Source organism: Pan troglodytes, chromosome 2 (genome assembly GCF_028858775.2).
Source record: "Pan troglodytes isolate AG18354 chromosome 2, NHGRI_mPanTro3-v2.0_pri, whole genome shotgun sequence".
Lineage (NCBI taxonomy): Eukaryota > Metazoa > Chordata > Mammalia > Primates > Hominidae > Pan > Pan troglodytes.
Window position 1 is genome coordinate 17,568,726 of NC_086015.1, and position 15,544 is coordinate 17,584,269.

At 57.3% G+C, this 15,544-nt stretch overlaps 1 protein-coding gene across 3 annotated transcripts in view; it reads left to right on the forward strand.

Annotated features, from left to right (window-relative positions):
• FBLN2 (fibulin 2) overlaps positions 1–15,544 on the forward strand; it is an 88,543-nt gene that overhangs the window by 15,888 nt on the left and 57,111 nt on the right. For 2 of the 3 annotated variants that reach the window (XM_016940523.4, XM_016940525.4), the window contains exon 2: positions 5,359–6,705. In XM_016940523.4, coding sequence (XP_016796012.3) covers positions 5,400–6,705 — 1,306 coding nt within the window. In that variant the 5' untranslated portion in view covers positions 5,359–5,399. Of the gene's footprint in view, positions 1–3,779; positions 4,122–5,358; positions 6,706–15,544 lie in introns of those variants that run through there. The other variant, XM_063806618.1, reaches the window with a different exon arrangement.

Below are 15,544 nucleotides of genomic sequence, written 5' to 3' on the forward strand. Positions count from 1 at the left end.
GCCGCATCCTGAGGCACTTCTGACTCTGATGTGCCGGAGCCCTCCCTCCCCATCCTGCCGGCCCCAGGTGCCTTGTGAGGAGTGGGCAGGTCTCTAGGAGACTCACACTGCGTGCTGAGTCACCTGTCCCTGCTGGACACTCCCTGGGGAGACCCTGGCTGAATGTCTCCCCGCCCCCACATTGCCCTGTGCACGTCCAAGTGATGGCCCTGAGTACGTAACCCCAGGTGTGAACCCTGCTGCCACTTTAGAATACCCTGGTCCCCCCACCCACAGCAGGGATTTGATCAACAAAGACCAAAGCTGTGATAGCCCCACCTGCCGCTGGTCCTGTCTGGAGCCTGCTCTTGTGTCTCCACTCCGGTGGCAAAGCCTTGCTCACCGTGCTGGATGCACTCCCAGATGCTAAGTGCTGAGTGCCACTTCATGGTGGCTTGACGTCCTCATTGTCACCTAAATGTCCATTGTCATTTTGGCTCTTCCTGTGAAGAATGGGCCGCCAAATACAGAGGAATGGCTAGGCACAGAGGCTCACGCTTGTGATCCCAGCACTTTGGGAGGCCGAGACAGGGTGATTGCTTGAGGCTAGGAGTTTGAGACCAGTCTGGGCAGCAGAGCAAGATCCTGTCTCCTGCCTATTTTTTAATGCCGTGATATATGTTACGCACATGATACATAAAGCATTCATCTTTTAAAAATGCCAGCAGTTGCCAACCCTCACCCCTCCTAGGGTTGCAGCCTGAGGCCAGCCTGGACAGTGACTGGCCCGGTGGCCTCCACCTGCCAACCTTTCCTGTCCCCAGATGGCAGCCCGGTGACCACCAGGGGCCATATGGACCTGGTACAGACGTCTCTGAGTCGCACACTGGGCGTCAGAAGCACAGGGTCATGGAGTGCATGTGCTGAATTCTCACATGGGTACTGCCTTGCAAAGAGGCTGCTCCAGGTGACACTTCGGCCAGTGGCATAAGAATGATAATAATACCACTATCCTAGTGTTTGCCTTCCTGATGGGTGCAAGGGAGAGGCTGCAGTGGTTTTACTTTGTATCTTGTTGTTTCTTGCGTCCCCACCCGGGAGGGCTGGCTTGGTGCAGTGTGACTGCCTGGCTGGCCACCGCAGCCAGTCCCAGGGGCTTTGTTTGCTGGCCAGGCTCTGACTGCTGGGACTGTCCCCCCGCAGGGAGGTCAGGCCTCCTTCCCCACCCCATCTCCAGGGGCTTCTTTTTTCAGGTTGCTGAGGGGTGGGAGCTGTCTGCAGAAGCCGGGGTTGTGGGAAAACTCAGCTGGAGCTCCCAGGAGGGGCATGTTTGATTCTGTGACCCTGCAGTGTAGAGACTGTGCCCTCCTGCTTCTCTCTTGTACGAGTGTCCCCAGCCCTGCTTGCTTGTCTCTGGCAATAGATAGGGAGCTCACTCCTTCCCAGCAGCCTGGTCAGTCCCTGCCCTGGAGGGAGCGTTCTCCACTTGGAGCTGACATCTGCCATCTCCTCCATGCCCCCACCTCCCGCCCCACACATACACGACCCATTGGAAGCAGCTGTGGAGATGTGAGGACAGTGAGGTCCGCTATTCTCCCAGGTGAGCCACCCCAAGGGGCCTGGGCCCCCTCACCACGTGGGCCACTCCCTCTCGACACATCCCAGATGGTCCTTTCCCCTCCTGAGTGGACATACAACCATCAGACAGCACCAGGATACTCTGAGCTGCATGCCTTTGGGGGGGCCCAGACGACTTGGGGAACCTGGGAGCTCACACCCCATGTGACATCTCAGGGTGGCCAGAGCTCTGTGGCTTGAAACAGGAGTTGGAAACCTGAATTTTTATGTGAACGTTTTCAATTTATGCATGCTGGTAACCAATTTAAAATGAGAAACCCACTGTGTGAGCCAAACGAAAGGCACTTATGGGCCAGATAATGCTGGTGGGCCCCCGACTATGACCTGAGGTATGGTGGAGCATGTTCACTGGGTGGATGCAGAACCAGGGCTCAGAGAGGGCCAGGGCCGTGCCTGGGGTTGCGCAGCAAATGTGGAAAATGCAGAGTCAGGCTTGGGCCTGATGTTCTTTATCATTGCCCTGGGCCTGGAGTGGGGAGATGGGCAAGCCCGAGGTTTGGGATTGCTTGAGCATGGACAGAATGTGATGCTGGGGGCCTGGGGGGCCAAGGGGCCAGCTCACCCTGGGGGCTGTGCCGGTGAGCAGAGCAAGGGGATGGACTTGGTGGACCGGGTGGTGGGGCAGGGTGGGCTGGGAAGGAAGTTCTTCTGGAAGAAGTTCTAGGACAGCCCTGTGCCCTGTGGCTGGGGTACTGTCCTCTCAGGACACAACGTTCATGCCTAGGTGTGTGATGCACCTGAAGGCAGGAGGGCAGGGAGCTTGGGTCTCAGTTCACCAAAGATTTCCTTTTGTTTTGAGACGGGGTCTCCCTCTGTTCCCCAGGATGGAGTGCAGTGGCACGATCTCGGCTCACTCCAACCTCCGCCTCCGGGGTTCAAGCAGTTCTCCTGCCTCATCCTCCTGAGTTGCTGGGATTACAGGCACACGCCATCATGCCTGGCTAATTTTTGTATTTCTGATAGAGACAGGGTTTCACCACGTTGGCCAGGCTGGTCTCGAACTCCTGACCTCAAGTGATCTGCCTGTCTTGGCCTCCCAAAGTGCTGGGATTACAGGCGTGAGCCACCTCGCCTGGCCAAAGATTTCCTTTCTTAAAAGACACTGTCAGCTGGCACGGTGGCTCATGCCTGTAATCCCAGCACTGTAGGAGGCTGAGGCGGGAGGGTCGCTTGAGGTCAAGAGTTCAAGACCAACCTGGGCAACACAGTGAGACCCCTGTTAAAAAAAATTAGCTGGGTGTAGTGGTGTGCGCCTGTAGTTCCACCTACTGAGAAGGCTGAGGTGGGAAGATCGCTTGAGCTCGGGAGGTTGAGGCTGCGATGAGCTATGATCACACAACTGTGCTCTAGCCTGGACAACAGAGTAAGACCCTGTCTCTAAAAACAAACACAGAAAGAACTGTTGAGAGTGGACCTGAGGGCCTCTCCCTTGCAGTCTGGAGGGTCCTTGCTTTTGCTGACTGGGAGTAAAGGCCCTGATTCTCCCAGGGGCCCATTCCTAATGTCAGTGGCTTTACGGAGTCCTCCAGCTTCCTGAGGTGGCACCTCAGCGTGAGGGCAGGGGCGTCAGCCCTTGAGGCCCCAGAGGCTCCCTAGCACTCCACCGGCCCTGAGCCTGGTCTGGGCATGGGCTTCCATCTCCCTGCCTGTCCATGGCCCTCCACCGCAGCCTTCCCTGCCTCGGTCACACAACTCCCCCTTCCAGGCGCTCCTGGACTTCTGTCTTCTGTCCGCTGCATCCTATCCATCAGCAAATCCTGTGGGTCCTACCTTCAAAATAGATCCCCTGTGCCACCATCTCCTGCCTCTCTTCGCTCACTGCCCTGGGCTCTCTCACCTGCTCCCTGCTGGCTCCCGTGTCTCAGCACAGTGGGCAGCTGGGTGGGTCCCTTGCACTGGAGAGTCCCAGGCTCTAGCGCTTGCAGGCACGCCCAGAGGCCCTCACAGCAGGCTGGAAGCCCATTGCTCCGCAGTTACCACCCGTGTGCTGATGTGGCTCAGCCCTGGGGGCCCTCTCTGTCCTTCACCTTCCTGCTGCTGGTCCAGCCTCAGCCCCTTGGCCCTGCCACTCCCTGCCTGACGCCCTCCTCAGAGAAGCCCTCCTCTTCCGCCGGACTGACACGGGCTCCCCTGACACTGCCACGTCCTCCTTCCGTCTCCTTGATTCCCTTCATTTATTTCATCACGGGGCTCATGCCTGCCTGGCGTTCAGTTCTCTGCAGATTTGCTCTTGGGTTTATTATCTGCCCCTCCACCCCTGAGGGGTGTCAGTGCTGTGAGGATGCTGGGAACCTGTCTTGCTGGCTGATAAACCCCTGGTTCCTAGAGGGGCTGGGTGCAGAGGAGGCGTTCCTTTAGAAATGGGGCAGGCCTGGGGACCACTGCTGTGGTAACGAGTCCTGCTGTCCCTCTGTCACTGCCCTATGGGGCTGCACTTTAGGCTGGGAGTCGGAGAAGGAGCTCTTGCCTGTGACTTTGGGGAGCACGCTGTCTATAAGAGGCAGGTACGGCCACTGGGTCACAAGTGGGGCTACAGGCACTGGGGACTTGGGCCAGGGTGGAGGAGGGAGGAGGCATGAGGACTGGTGAGAAGGTGGCATTTGAGTGGCCTGTGCAAGATGAGAGGGGAGAAGAGAGCCCTTGGGGGAGTTCAGGCCCAAGGGCCTGTGGGAGGGTCGGGTTGGGATGGCTCCTGCAGGGCCTTGAGTGCCAGGCTCAGCTGGGAATCCAGACCTTTCCTTTCTGGCCATGGGAAACTGGGGTGGGCTGTGGGGCCGTGGCATGTCGGGGCCAGCTGCTCTCAGGCCAGACTGGGTTCCCTGGGAAAGGGGAGGAGTGGTGGGCAGGGAGGTGGCGGGGCTGTTCCAGTGGAGATCAGAGCTGAGACTGGAGTGGGGACAGGGCCTAGAGATGGAAGGAAGGGGTAGAGACCGTGGGGAGGGAGTGGAGACAGATTGCGGGGAGAATGGACATGACTGGGGGAGTTGGTGGGGTGTTAGGGACAGCAAGGCATCAGGATGCATTTGCCAGTGCTACTGGGGAGGGGGACAGGAGCGTCCCCTGGGGCTAAGCCTGCAGTCCCGAGGGTCTCAGAGGTGTGTTCCTGAGTCCTAGGGTCTGCGGGCTGGGGCTGTAGGGGGGGTCTTGTTCTTGCCCAGCATTTCCCCACTGACTGTATTTTCTGGCCAGCAGCTGTGGTGCGTGGCTGGGGACTGAGTCAAGGATCTGGGGGGAGGGATTGGTCGGGTGTGTGCGTGGGACTGTGCGTGTGAGACCGCCCAGGGTGTGTACTGGCACGTGGGCATGCTGTGGGTGAGACAGCGTGTGTGACTGCATAGAGGATTATGGGGCATATTGCCTGACGTGCCCTGGTGAGTGTGACCGAGTGGGTGTGGGGCTGTGCATGTGTGTGTGTGGGCACGAGGGCTCACTCAGAGGACCTGCCTCAGAATGCAGGTGAGGATGGAGGATGGAGTGGCCCAGCAAACACATGTGGGGCTGTCAGTGACTCCAGGTCAACACCTGTGGCACCCAGCGACTAGACACTCACCTGTGTGTGATCTGACCCATGTGTGGCGGAGCCTGTGTGTGTGTGTGAGGCAGTCCTTAGTGTGCTCCTGGGGATGAGAGCATGCGTGTGAGGTGGCTGAGGCTGGGCCCCCTGCCCGCGTGCGTGCCGGTGTGCACCGTGTCTGTGTATGCACACCCAGTACTGACAGGCTTCCTTTCTGATTCCCCCAGGGTCTTACAGGAGAGGGGACCGTCCTGGGCTGGCCTGGACCATGGTGCTGCTCTGGGAGCCTGCAGGAGCCTGGCTTGCTCTGGGCCTGGCCCTGGCCCTGGGCCCCAGCGTGGCCGCAGCTGCCCCTCGGCAGGACTGCACGGGCGTGGAGTGCCCGCCGCTGGAGAATTGCATTGAGGAGGCGCTGGAGCCGGGTGCCTGCTGCGCCACGTGTGTGCAGCAGGGCTGCGCCTGCGAGGGCTACCAGTACTATGACTGCCTACAGGGTGGCTTCGTGCGCGGCCGCGTGCCCGCCGGTCAGTCCTATTTTGTGGACTTCGGGAGCACTGAGTGCTCCTGCCCACCAGGCGGCGGCAAGATCAGCTGCCAGTTCATGCTGTGCCCGGAGCTGCCGCCCAACTGCATCGAGGCTGTAGTGGTGGCTGACAGCTGCCCACAGTGCGGCCAGGTGGGCTGCGTCCACGCGGGCCGCAAGTACGCCGCTGGCCACACTGTTCACCTGCCACCCTGCCGGGCCTGCCACTGCCCTGACGCCGGTGGAGAGCTCATCTGCTACCAGCTCCCCAGTTGCCACGGGAACTTCTCAGATGCCGAGGAGGGTGACCCCGAGCGACACTATGAAGACCCCTACAGCTATGACCAGGAGGTGGCCGAGGTGGAAGCAGCAGCAGCCCTGGGGGGCGAGGTCCAGGCGGGTGCAGTCCAGGCAGGCGCAGGGGGCCCCCCAGCTGCTCTGGGAGGTGAGAGTCAGCCACTGTCCACCATCCAGGCACCCCCCTGGCCAGCTGCCCTCCCCAGGCCCACAGCGGCTGCTGCCCTGGGTCCCCCAGCCCCAGTGCAGGCCAAAGCTAGGAGAGTGACCGAGGACAGTGAGGAGGAAGAAGAGGAGGAGGAGGAGAGAGAGGAAATGGCTGTCACTGAGCAGCTGGCAGCAGGTGGCCACAGGGGGCTGGATGGGCTGCCCACTACAGCCCCAGCTGGACCCAGTCTTCCTATCCAGGAGGAGAGGGCAGAAGCTGGGGCAAGGGCAGAAGCTGGGGCAAGGCCTGAAGAGAACCTCATCCCGGATGCCCAAGCTACGTCCCGCAGCACTGGGCCGGAGGGCGTGACGCATGCACCGGGCCTGGGCAAGGCTGCTCTCGTCCCAACTCAGGCCGTGCCTGGCTCTCCCAGGGACCCAGTCAAGCCCAGCCCCCACACCATCCTGTCCACATCACTGCCTGATGCAGCCTGGATCCCACCCACCCGGGAAGTGCCCAGGAAGCCGCAAGTTCTGCCCCATTCCCACGTGGAGGAGGACACAGACCCCAACTCTGTCCATTCTATCCCCAGAAGTAGCCCTGAAGGTAAGACCCTGTCCTGGTTCCTTCAGGGCACTTTGTGTGGGAAGGGCAGCCTCGGGCTCTGGCCGCTGCCCCAGGTCTCTGCCTGGGGCTGGGGATGCTGGACTGTGGGGCCAGGCCTAGGGTGGCCACCCCAGGCCCTTGGTGTGAGCAGGAGGCTGTGAGAGTGCACCTTCTCCCAGGCCCAGCTCTTGGGATGGGATGGGTGGGTGGGAGTGGGGTTCCTGTTGTGGGAGGTGCTGGGCCCCCTGGTAGGGCTGCGGTAGTGGTCAAGGGTCCAGAAGGTGCACATCTTCAGAGCTGGGGGCCCTGAGGAGGGTTCCTGCCTCAGCCCGGTAGGCCCCCACGTGTCCTGGCAGGAAATGCGAAGGGCGGTCTCTTCTCAGCTGCCCCGGTGGCTGGCCTGTGGCCTAGGAGCCTAGCATGGCCACCTCTGCCAATTTTTCAACAAATGTCAGCCAGAAAACTGAATTTTATGTGACATCTTCCCATTTCTAAGTGTCTGCAGCAAATTCTAATCTCACAAGCATGTGTTGTAGAAAGAAGTGAACTCGTGGACAGAGGCGAGGTGGGTGGGCCATTTGAGCAGGGGCGCTGGCCATGCTGGGCCAGTGGAGGTGGTGGGGCCACACCAGCTGTACTCTCACTCCATGGAGGCCCCTCTCCGAGCTGGTCAGGCAGCTTCCCATCAGTCCTTCCAGCAGCACCGAGTGCTTACAACCATGTACGCTGTTTCACCCTTGAGGCAACTGGGGCTCGAGGGTGGTGCTGGAGGCTCAGGTCACACAACCAGTGAGCAGTGGGCCTGGAAGGCCCTGGAGCCTGCACTCCTGACCCTATATCCTCCAAGCCACCTGACACAGAGTTCAATACACTCCATCGGGCACATCAGAGCAGGCAGCCAGGACCAGGGCACCCAGGCTTCAGATGGGGACCGGCCCAAGGCTGTGCAGAGGCTGGTAGGCGGCCCAGGCCTCTTCTTGCCCATCCATGCCTGCTCCCAGCAGGTCCTCCATAGCCCAGCACAGTCAGACACCCCATTTGAAGACCCCATGAGCTGTGGCGAGAAGGGGAATGGTCCGCTGAGCCCACCTAAGAACCGTCCTCAAAGGGCGCTGCTGCTAAACAGGGGCCACAGCCCCCACGAGGCCAACCCCTTCCTGCTTACTCTAGGAGCCTTGAACTCCTGCAGGGGGTGATTCTGTCACATCAGCTGGGGGCTTGCAGATCCGGAAGCCTAGTCTAGCTTCCATGGGGACCTGGGGTGATGCTCCTAAGACCCCACGCAGGTTTGAAACCCCCGTGGGCCAACACTGGAGAGGAGAGGCTTCAGGAGTCCTCTAGCAAACAGGTTAATCTGGGTGGATAACCCTGTGCTGCCACAGCCTAGGGAATCTGGGGGCCTCACAGACCCATAGACATTGGAAAGGCCCAGAGCTCCCTCAGTGTGAGAGGGGACAGCCCCGCACCTGGGGGGAGCACCTCAAACACAAATCAGATCATGCCACCTTCTGCCCTATATGGCTCCCTCCTGCCCCTCCCCAGCCTCTTCTCACACCAGTCAGAGCTTCCTTTCAATCAAGTTCAATTCCATCTGGCTACGGGGCCTTTGCACGTGCTGTTTCCCCTGCCTGGAGCACCCCCTTCTCACCACTGCCCACTTATCACCTCATCCTCTACATTGCAGCTCAAGTGGAAGCTCAAGACTCCCTGCAGGGAGCCTTCCCTGACCCCCAGGAGGAGTCAGATCCCCTGAGTGAGGCTCACCACTTCACTCCTCAGCTCATATCACTGCTCAGAACATCACACCTCTGTGAGTGCTGGGGTCTCTATCTCCTCCTCAAAGCCCCAAGCTCCCCAAGGTCAGGGTCTCTGCTGGGTTTTGTGAACCCTGTACATTCAGCATCTTACCGGCTCCTGTGCACATGCTGGGCACTCAGAAGCCACTGTCAGAGGGTGGGCCGGGCGTGGTGGCTCACGCCTGTAATCCCAGCACTTTGGGAGGCCGAGGTGGGTGGATCACCAGAGGTCAGGAGTTCGAGACCAGCCTGGCCAACGTGGTGAAACCTCAAATCTACTAAAAATACAAAATTAGTCTGGCGTGGTGGCAGGCGCCCGTAATCCCAGCTACTTGGGCGGCTGAGGCAGGAGAATCACCACCTGGGAGGCAGAGGTTGCAGTGAGCCAAGATTGTGCCATTGCACTCCAGTCTGGGCGACAAGAGTGAAACTCAAAAAAAAAAAAAAAAAAAAAAAAAGGGAACCACTGTGAGAGGTTGAAGAGCTGAAGAAGGCAGAAGAGAAGCCTGCTTCCACCACTTTCTGCCCCTGTGTCCACAGGTGCCTGAGCTCCCTGTAGCCCACTCTCCACTCCTGTAAACTAAGAGGGCTGTTGTGAGGACTACGCGGCTCAGTAATCACAGAGCGCTGAGCACGGTGCCTAACAGAGTCACCGTGTTGAGGGGCGTCTGCAGTGGACAGCAGCAGTCATTTGAGTTTTAGGGTTTCCCTGTTAGCCAGAGCATCACAGCATTCAGATACTCCTGCCCTGCAGAACCTGCGTGTGTGAGGCCCTGAGGAAGGGGCCCCTTTCCTGCCATGCATTCCTGGGGCCACAGGCTGTGCTGAGAGGCCTTCTGCAGGTCAGGGGCTGCCCCCAGCTGCTCTGGGAACCTCCGACCTCCTGAGGGCCGCCGTGCCCGAGGGTTCCTCCGTGTGGCCCTCCATTGTGCCAGCCCTGCGGGAAAAGCCGCCCTCACGAAGCCCCTTGAGTGACAACAGACGTCAGACCCCTTCTTCCCAGCCCAGGGAGCCGGGCATGTGGCTTCCATTAGGCCACATCTGGACATGCTCAGAGGCAGGGATGGCCTGGCCGAGGCAGTCTGGATCCCTGGCAGGGCTCCAGCTCAAAGACAGGACCCCCAGCCCAGCCAGGCCTGGGGCACTGGCTGGAAACCCCTTCTCTAGGCCCCAGGGCTGCCATGGCAACGTGGCTGGAGGGGTCACTTCCGGCCCCATTACCTCCCTTTCTGCAGGGCCCAGGGCTGAGCAGGGCAAAGCCACCTCCCCAGCTTCTCCTCACCAAGGGCTGCTCCATCATCTAGATCCCCCAAGGCCTCCCCCAACAACAGCAGCCAGGGGCGCTAGGGTCCAAACCCCACTTCCCCCAAGAGGCTCAGTTGGGCAGCCCGATCCCCCACCCGCTGGGCTTCCATCTCCCACCCCTCCCATGCTGCGTGCACATGGCCGTGACCAGGGATAAACCTGCCTGTGTACACCCCTGTAACGCCCTCCTCCCCCATTAGACTCTAAACGAGGGCGAGGTTGCGTCTGCCTTGCTCACTGTCGCAGCCTTGGCTCAGTGAGGGTGCTCTGTGAGTATCTGTTGAAGATATCAGCGGGTGGGCTGAGGACAGACGGTGACTAATCATCGTCACATTTCTAATTGCTCAGCAAGTCCTCAGCTGAGCGTTGGACACAAATTAGCTCATTTAATCCTCAAAGCAGCCCCATGATGCAGGGACTTCCCTGCTGCTTACAGATGGAAAAACTGAGGCACAAAACCATAAGCCGCATGCTCAGATTCTGTGGGTTGAGCCAGAGCCCATGAATTCGTGATGACAAGTGGGCCATGGGTGGGCAGAAGGGTGAGAGTTGGGGTGCGGCTGTGGATGTTTATCTGGCCAGGCCTGAGCTTCTGGGTCCCCTTTGAATTCATCCTCTACCCCTGGGTCCTTAAACCTTCCATTCCCTGCACACCAAACGCTGCAGCTGCCTGTCCCTGCCCTAATTCTGGTCTCTGGGCCTTTGCGTTTGCTGGGTCCCCTGCCAGATCAGCCGTCAGACAAGATACGGGGGACTCAGTTGGGGGCCTCACAGCCAGCAGGCCTCATCAAAGCCCACACCTAAAAAATCTATTTGAGAAAGCTCAGGGCAGAGGGGAAAACTGGGGCTCCTGATAACAAAGCTGCTCTCTAGGATCCCACAGCCCAGACCACAGAGAGGCCTTGGGCATCAAGAGGCAGGACTAGGGGCCAGGGGTGGGGCTGCTTCTATTTCAGAAACCCTGGAAGCTGCACTGCATGCACCACGCTCCTGAGCCTGGCTGCATGCCCTCCCTGGCACACGTGCACTTCATTACACACTCCACCCACAACATGCATGTTCCCCTCCTCCCCCATCCCAGCCCACCACCTCCCACCACCAGGTCCCGCCTGTGACCTGGTGCTGCTAGCCACACCTCTTGGACTGTGCTCTGCTGAGAATAGGGAGATGGAGCCTACCTCCCCAGCTTGTTGGGAGGATCATATCACAGAAACAAGAGCCGGGCACCCAGGAGGTGCTCGGCAAGGGCGAGTTCTGTGCCCTGCCCACCATAAGCAGGCTGGAAGCAGAGTTGGCAGGGGTGGCAGCTGGTAGGCCTGGAGGAACCCACAGAGACCCCAGTTTCACCCTCATTGCATGTGCATGGGCTTTGCACATGGTCCATGCCCAGCAAGTGCTGTGGGAGGACTTGGGAGATGGGAAAACAGGATCCAAGCTGGTTAAGAGCCTTGCCCAAGGCCACAGCTATGGGCAGCAGAATGAGTAGATGGGAACACTGCTGACACTGCAGAGCCCCTCATGCCCCCTCCTTCAGTAAGCCTTCCCAGATATCACACAGGCCTCTCTTCCTCACAGCCCCCAGTGTGTGAACCAAGTCCATACTGGTTCATCTCTGCCTTCCCAGGGACGCCAGGACATGCTCAGAGCTGACACCTGATGAAGGCTGTAGAGTAAATGATACGGGATTGAACAAGACACAGGCATCCAACTGTGGGGACAGATCTCTAGAAACCTCAGAAGGGAGACAGGAAGAAAGTAGAGCTGGAGCTGGGGGAGGGGGCTGAGTGAAGGCACAAAGATTCAGGAAGGCTTCCCAGGGGAGGTGCTATCTGAGCTGGCCAGGAACAGTGTAAGCAAATGCTTGGAACAGAGGGGAGAGAGGTCGGAATGCTCAGGATGGCAGGAGAACTAGGGTGAGGAGGAATTACTGAGAGAAAGGGTGGTCAGGGGGATCCCCCCCCCCCCCCCCGGTGCACTCATTTATCCACCCAGTATTTATAGAGCTCCAACTGTGTGCAGGCCCTGCTAGAGGCCCTTGGGCTCTGCAGAGAATATGAGAGGTATGGTCCCCACCCTCACCTCACAGTGCTGACATTCTGTTGGGGAAGAAAACAGTAAACAAGTCCATGGGAATTATCTGCTGTAATGTCAGGTATTGCTAAGAGAAATTAAAGCAAGGTGAGGCGGCTCACACCTGTAATCCCAGCACTTTGGGAGGCCGAGGTGGGTGGATGGATCACCTGAGGTCAGGAGTTCAAGACCATCCTGGCCAACATGGTGAAACCCCTGTCTCTACTAAAAATACAAAAATTAGCTGGGTGTGGTGGTAGGCACCTGTAATCCCAGCTACTCAGGAGGCTGAGGCAGGAGAATCGCTTGAACCCGGGAGGCAGAGGTTGCAGTGAGCCGAGATTGCGCCACTGCACTCCAGCCTGGGTGACAGAGCCAGACTCCGTCTCAAAAAAAAAGAAAAAAAAAGCACAGTGAGAGGAAGGGTGGGTGGACAGGGGAGTCCTCCCTGGGGCGGTGACCTGAGCAGAGAGCTGAAAGGAGGGGAGGAGCGAGCCACGCGTGCACCTGAAAGAGGGAGCACCTGAAAGAGGGAGCGGCGAGTGCAAAGGCCCCAGGGCAGGAAGGTGCCTGGACAGGAGGCCAGTGGAGCCGAGATAAGTGGGGGAGAGGGAGGGGGATAGGAGATCTGGGAGGTCACTGGGGCAGGCTGTCCAGGGCCTGTGGCCACCATGAGGACTTTGGCTTCTACTCTGAGGTGAGAGCTACAGCAGGGTGTTGAGCAAAGGGGTGACACTGGCCAACTTATGTGTTAACAGGATCCCTGGCTAGGAGGAGTGGCAGAGTTGGTACAGGGCCCTCACAAGGAGCTCCCGAAAGGGAACACATCCTCTCTGTTGTCAGTACAGAGACCCAGAGCACAGCTGTGCATAGAGGCTCTGCCGGAGAGAATGGGAGCAGGTGGCTGCCCCAGGTCCACAGAGCTCCGTGGCTGGACAGGTGCCCTGCATTTGCTGCAGTCCCCTCCAGGCCAGCTCCCCAGGTCTCATTGCCACCAGCCCGGGGGCAGCTGGGTTCAGGCCCTCTGCTCAGGGGCATCTGTCAGAAACAGCAAGTTTCACCCTGTGGCAACCTGGAGATACTCTGCGTGGACATCCCATTTCATGGAAGAGAAAACTGTCATCTTGGGGCTGTAGCAGGGGGCCCCAGTCTCCCAGTGGAGGAGGAGGGCTTGTGGTTCCCATGGGGGACCTAGAGGTACAAGTGGGTCTAGGTGGCTGGTAGCTGGGTGCTCCCTGTGTTTGCCTGCCTGGGCAAAATGCGTGCATTTCACAGCTGGACCCAACCCATCTTGAGGGTCTGGGGCCAAGGCTAGGCCTGCGGTGGGTTTCTTTAATTTTAAAAACTAACTCTGTTAGTTTATGCAAATAAAACCACTTTATTGAGATATTATTTGCATGTCATAAAGTCCCCACTTTGAGGGAGCAGAATCTAGTGGGTTTTAGTAGATTTGGAGTTGTGCAGACATCCCCAGAATCTAATCTCAGAGCATTGTCATCACTCCAGAAAGACACCCACATCTGTAGCAGTCACTTTCCATTCCCTCTTTCTCCCAGTCCCCGGTAGCCAGGAATCTTCCTTCTGAGTCTATGGATTTGCGTATTCTGGATACCCCTGGACTCTCTGGGAATCATGCACTATGTAGTTTCTAGTGTGTGACTCTTTCACTTAGCACGATGTTTTCAGGGTCCATTTCATGTGGTAGCATGTGTCATTAATTCCTTTTCGTGGTTGAATAATGTTGTATGAATATACCACATTTCAAGAATCTGTTCATCTGTTGATGGACATTATTCTTCCAGCTTTTCAGTATTATGAGTAATGCAGCTATATATATTCATGTGTAAGTTTTTATACGGACACATGTTTTCATTCATCTTGGGAACATATCTAGGAGTGGCATTGCTGGGCCACATGGTAACTCTGTGTTTAACCCTTAGAAGAACTACCAGCCTGAGGCCGGGTGTGGTGGCTCACACCTGTAATCCCAGCACTTTGGGAGGCTGAGGCAGACAGATCTCCTGAGGTCGGGAGTTCAAGACCAGCCTGACCAACATGGAGAAACCCCGTTTCTACTAAAAATAAAAAAATTAGCCGGGTGTGGTGGTGCATGCCTATAATCCCAGCTGCTTGGGAGGTTGAGGCAGGAGAATCGCTTGAACCTAGGAGGCGGAGGTTGTGGTGAGCCACGATCACGCCTTTGCACTCCAGCCTGGGCAGCAAGAGTGAAACTCCGTCTCAAAGAAAGAGAACTATCAGACTGTTTTCCAGAGCGACTGCACCATTTTACATTCCCACCGGCAGTGCACAAGGGTTCCAGTTTCTCCACATCCTCACCAGTTGTTATAGCCATCCTAGTGTGTATGAAATAGCATCTCATCGTGGTTTAGATTGCAATTCCCTGATGACTAATGATGCTGAGCATGTGTTCATGAGATTGCTCTAGAAACTTCTAGAATACGCAAGCACACATCCCATTAGCCTCAAAGTGATGACATCATCACACTGTCATGTAGTCTCCGGAGAAGTCCGCTATACACTGTGCTCTGGGGGAGAGTGTATGAAGAAGGCAACCGATGTCCTAATGTTATGACAAACATAATTTTGACCTTATGGATCCCTGAAAGGGTCTTGGAGACCCTATAGGGCCAGGACCACACTTGAGAACCACTGGTCAGTGCAACTACAAGCATGTAGGTGCGTGCACGTATTTTCACAAGCACTAACATAGGATGCACAGCGTTCTGTTCTGTGCCTTTTTCAAATAACAATGGATCTTGGAGCTTTTCCCTGTCACTGCATGGAAAGTCCCCTTTCTGTGTTTGATGGCCGTGGTGCCCCACAGCATGCAGACCCCATCTTTGATTTACCAGTTCCCTTACTGATGGATATTCAGGTTGGTTCCAGTCTTTTGCTCTTAAAAAGCGATGCTGCTGTGAGCATCTCTACACCATGCCCCAGTGTGGAATTGTGAGGTCGATGTATCTGTGCTTTTTTTCTTTGTACGCTGTTCATTGACACATAACCACTAGAACCTGTCAGAAGCACACAACTCAAATGAATTTTCCCAAGTGAACACACCTGTGAAGCTGACCCTCAGATCATGAGACAAGAGCAGGCCCTAGGAAGCCTCCTTTGTGCCCCTCCTAGGAAACCACCTCTCTTGACTTCTAATGGCAGAGGTTAGTTTTCCTGCTCTTAAACTTTTATAAATGAACGACCGTGCCATTGTGTGTATCGGCAGGGGGTCTTTTTGATTGTTGCATAGTGTTCCGTTGTAGGGATCGACCCTGCCTAGCTTGTTGTTCCCCGGTTGGGGGCATTGGGGTTGTTTCCAGTGGAGGCCATGAGCTTTCTCTGCCAGGCTTCTGGTCCTTATGCCTGTGCATTTCAGTTGAGAGGTGCTGGCTGGCTCAGCTCTAGGAGATATGGATGTATTTTTATAGCCCTGGTAGACGTTGTTCACTTGTTCGCCCTGGAGGGTGTACTGGAGTTTACTTAACACCTGCAGTCATGAGAATGTCTCTTTCCTCGTTCTATTCATGCGACAAGTATTTACTGAGTGCCTCTCTCACCGTTGCAGGAGCTGGGGAGACAGGGTGAGCAAAACAGACAAGACTGGAGCTGCCAGTCGTGGGGTGGGGATTCCCACAGTCAACAAAATGAAC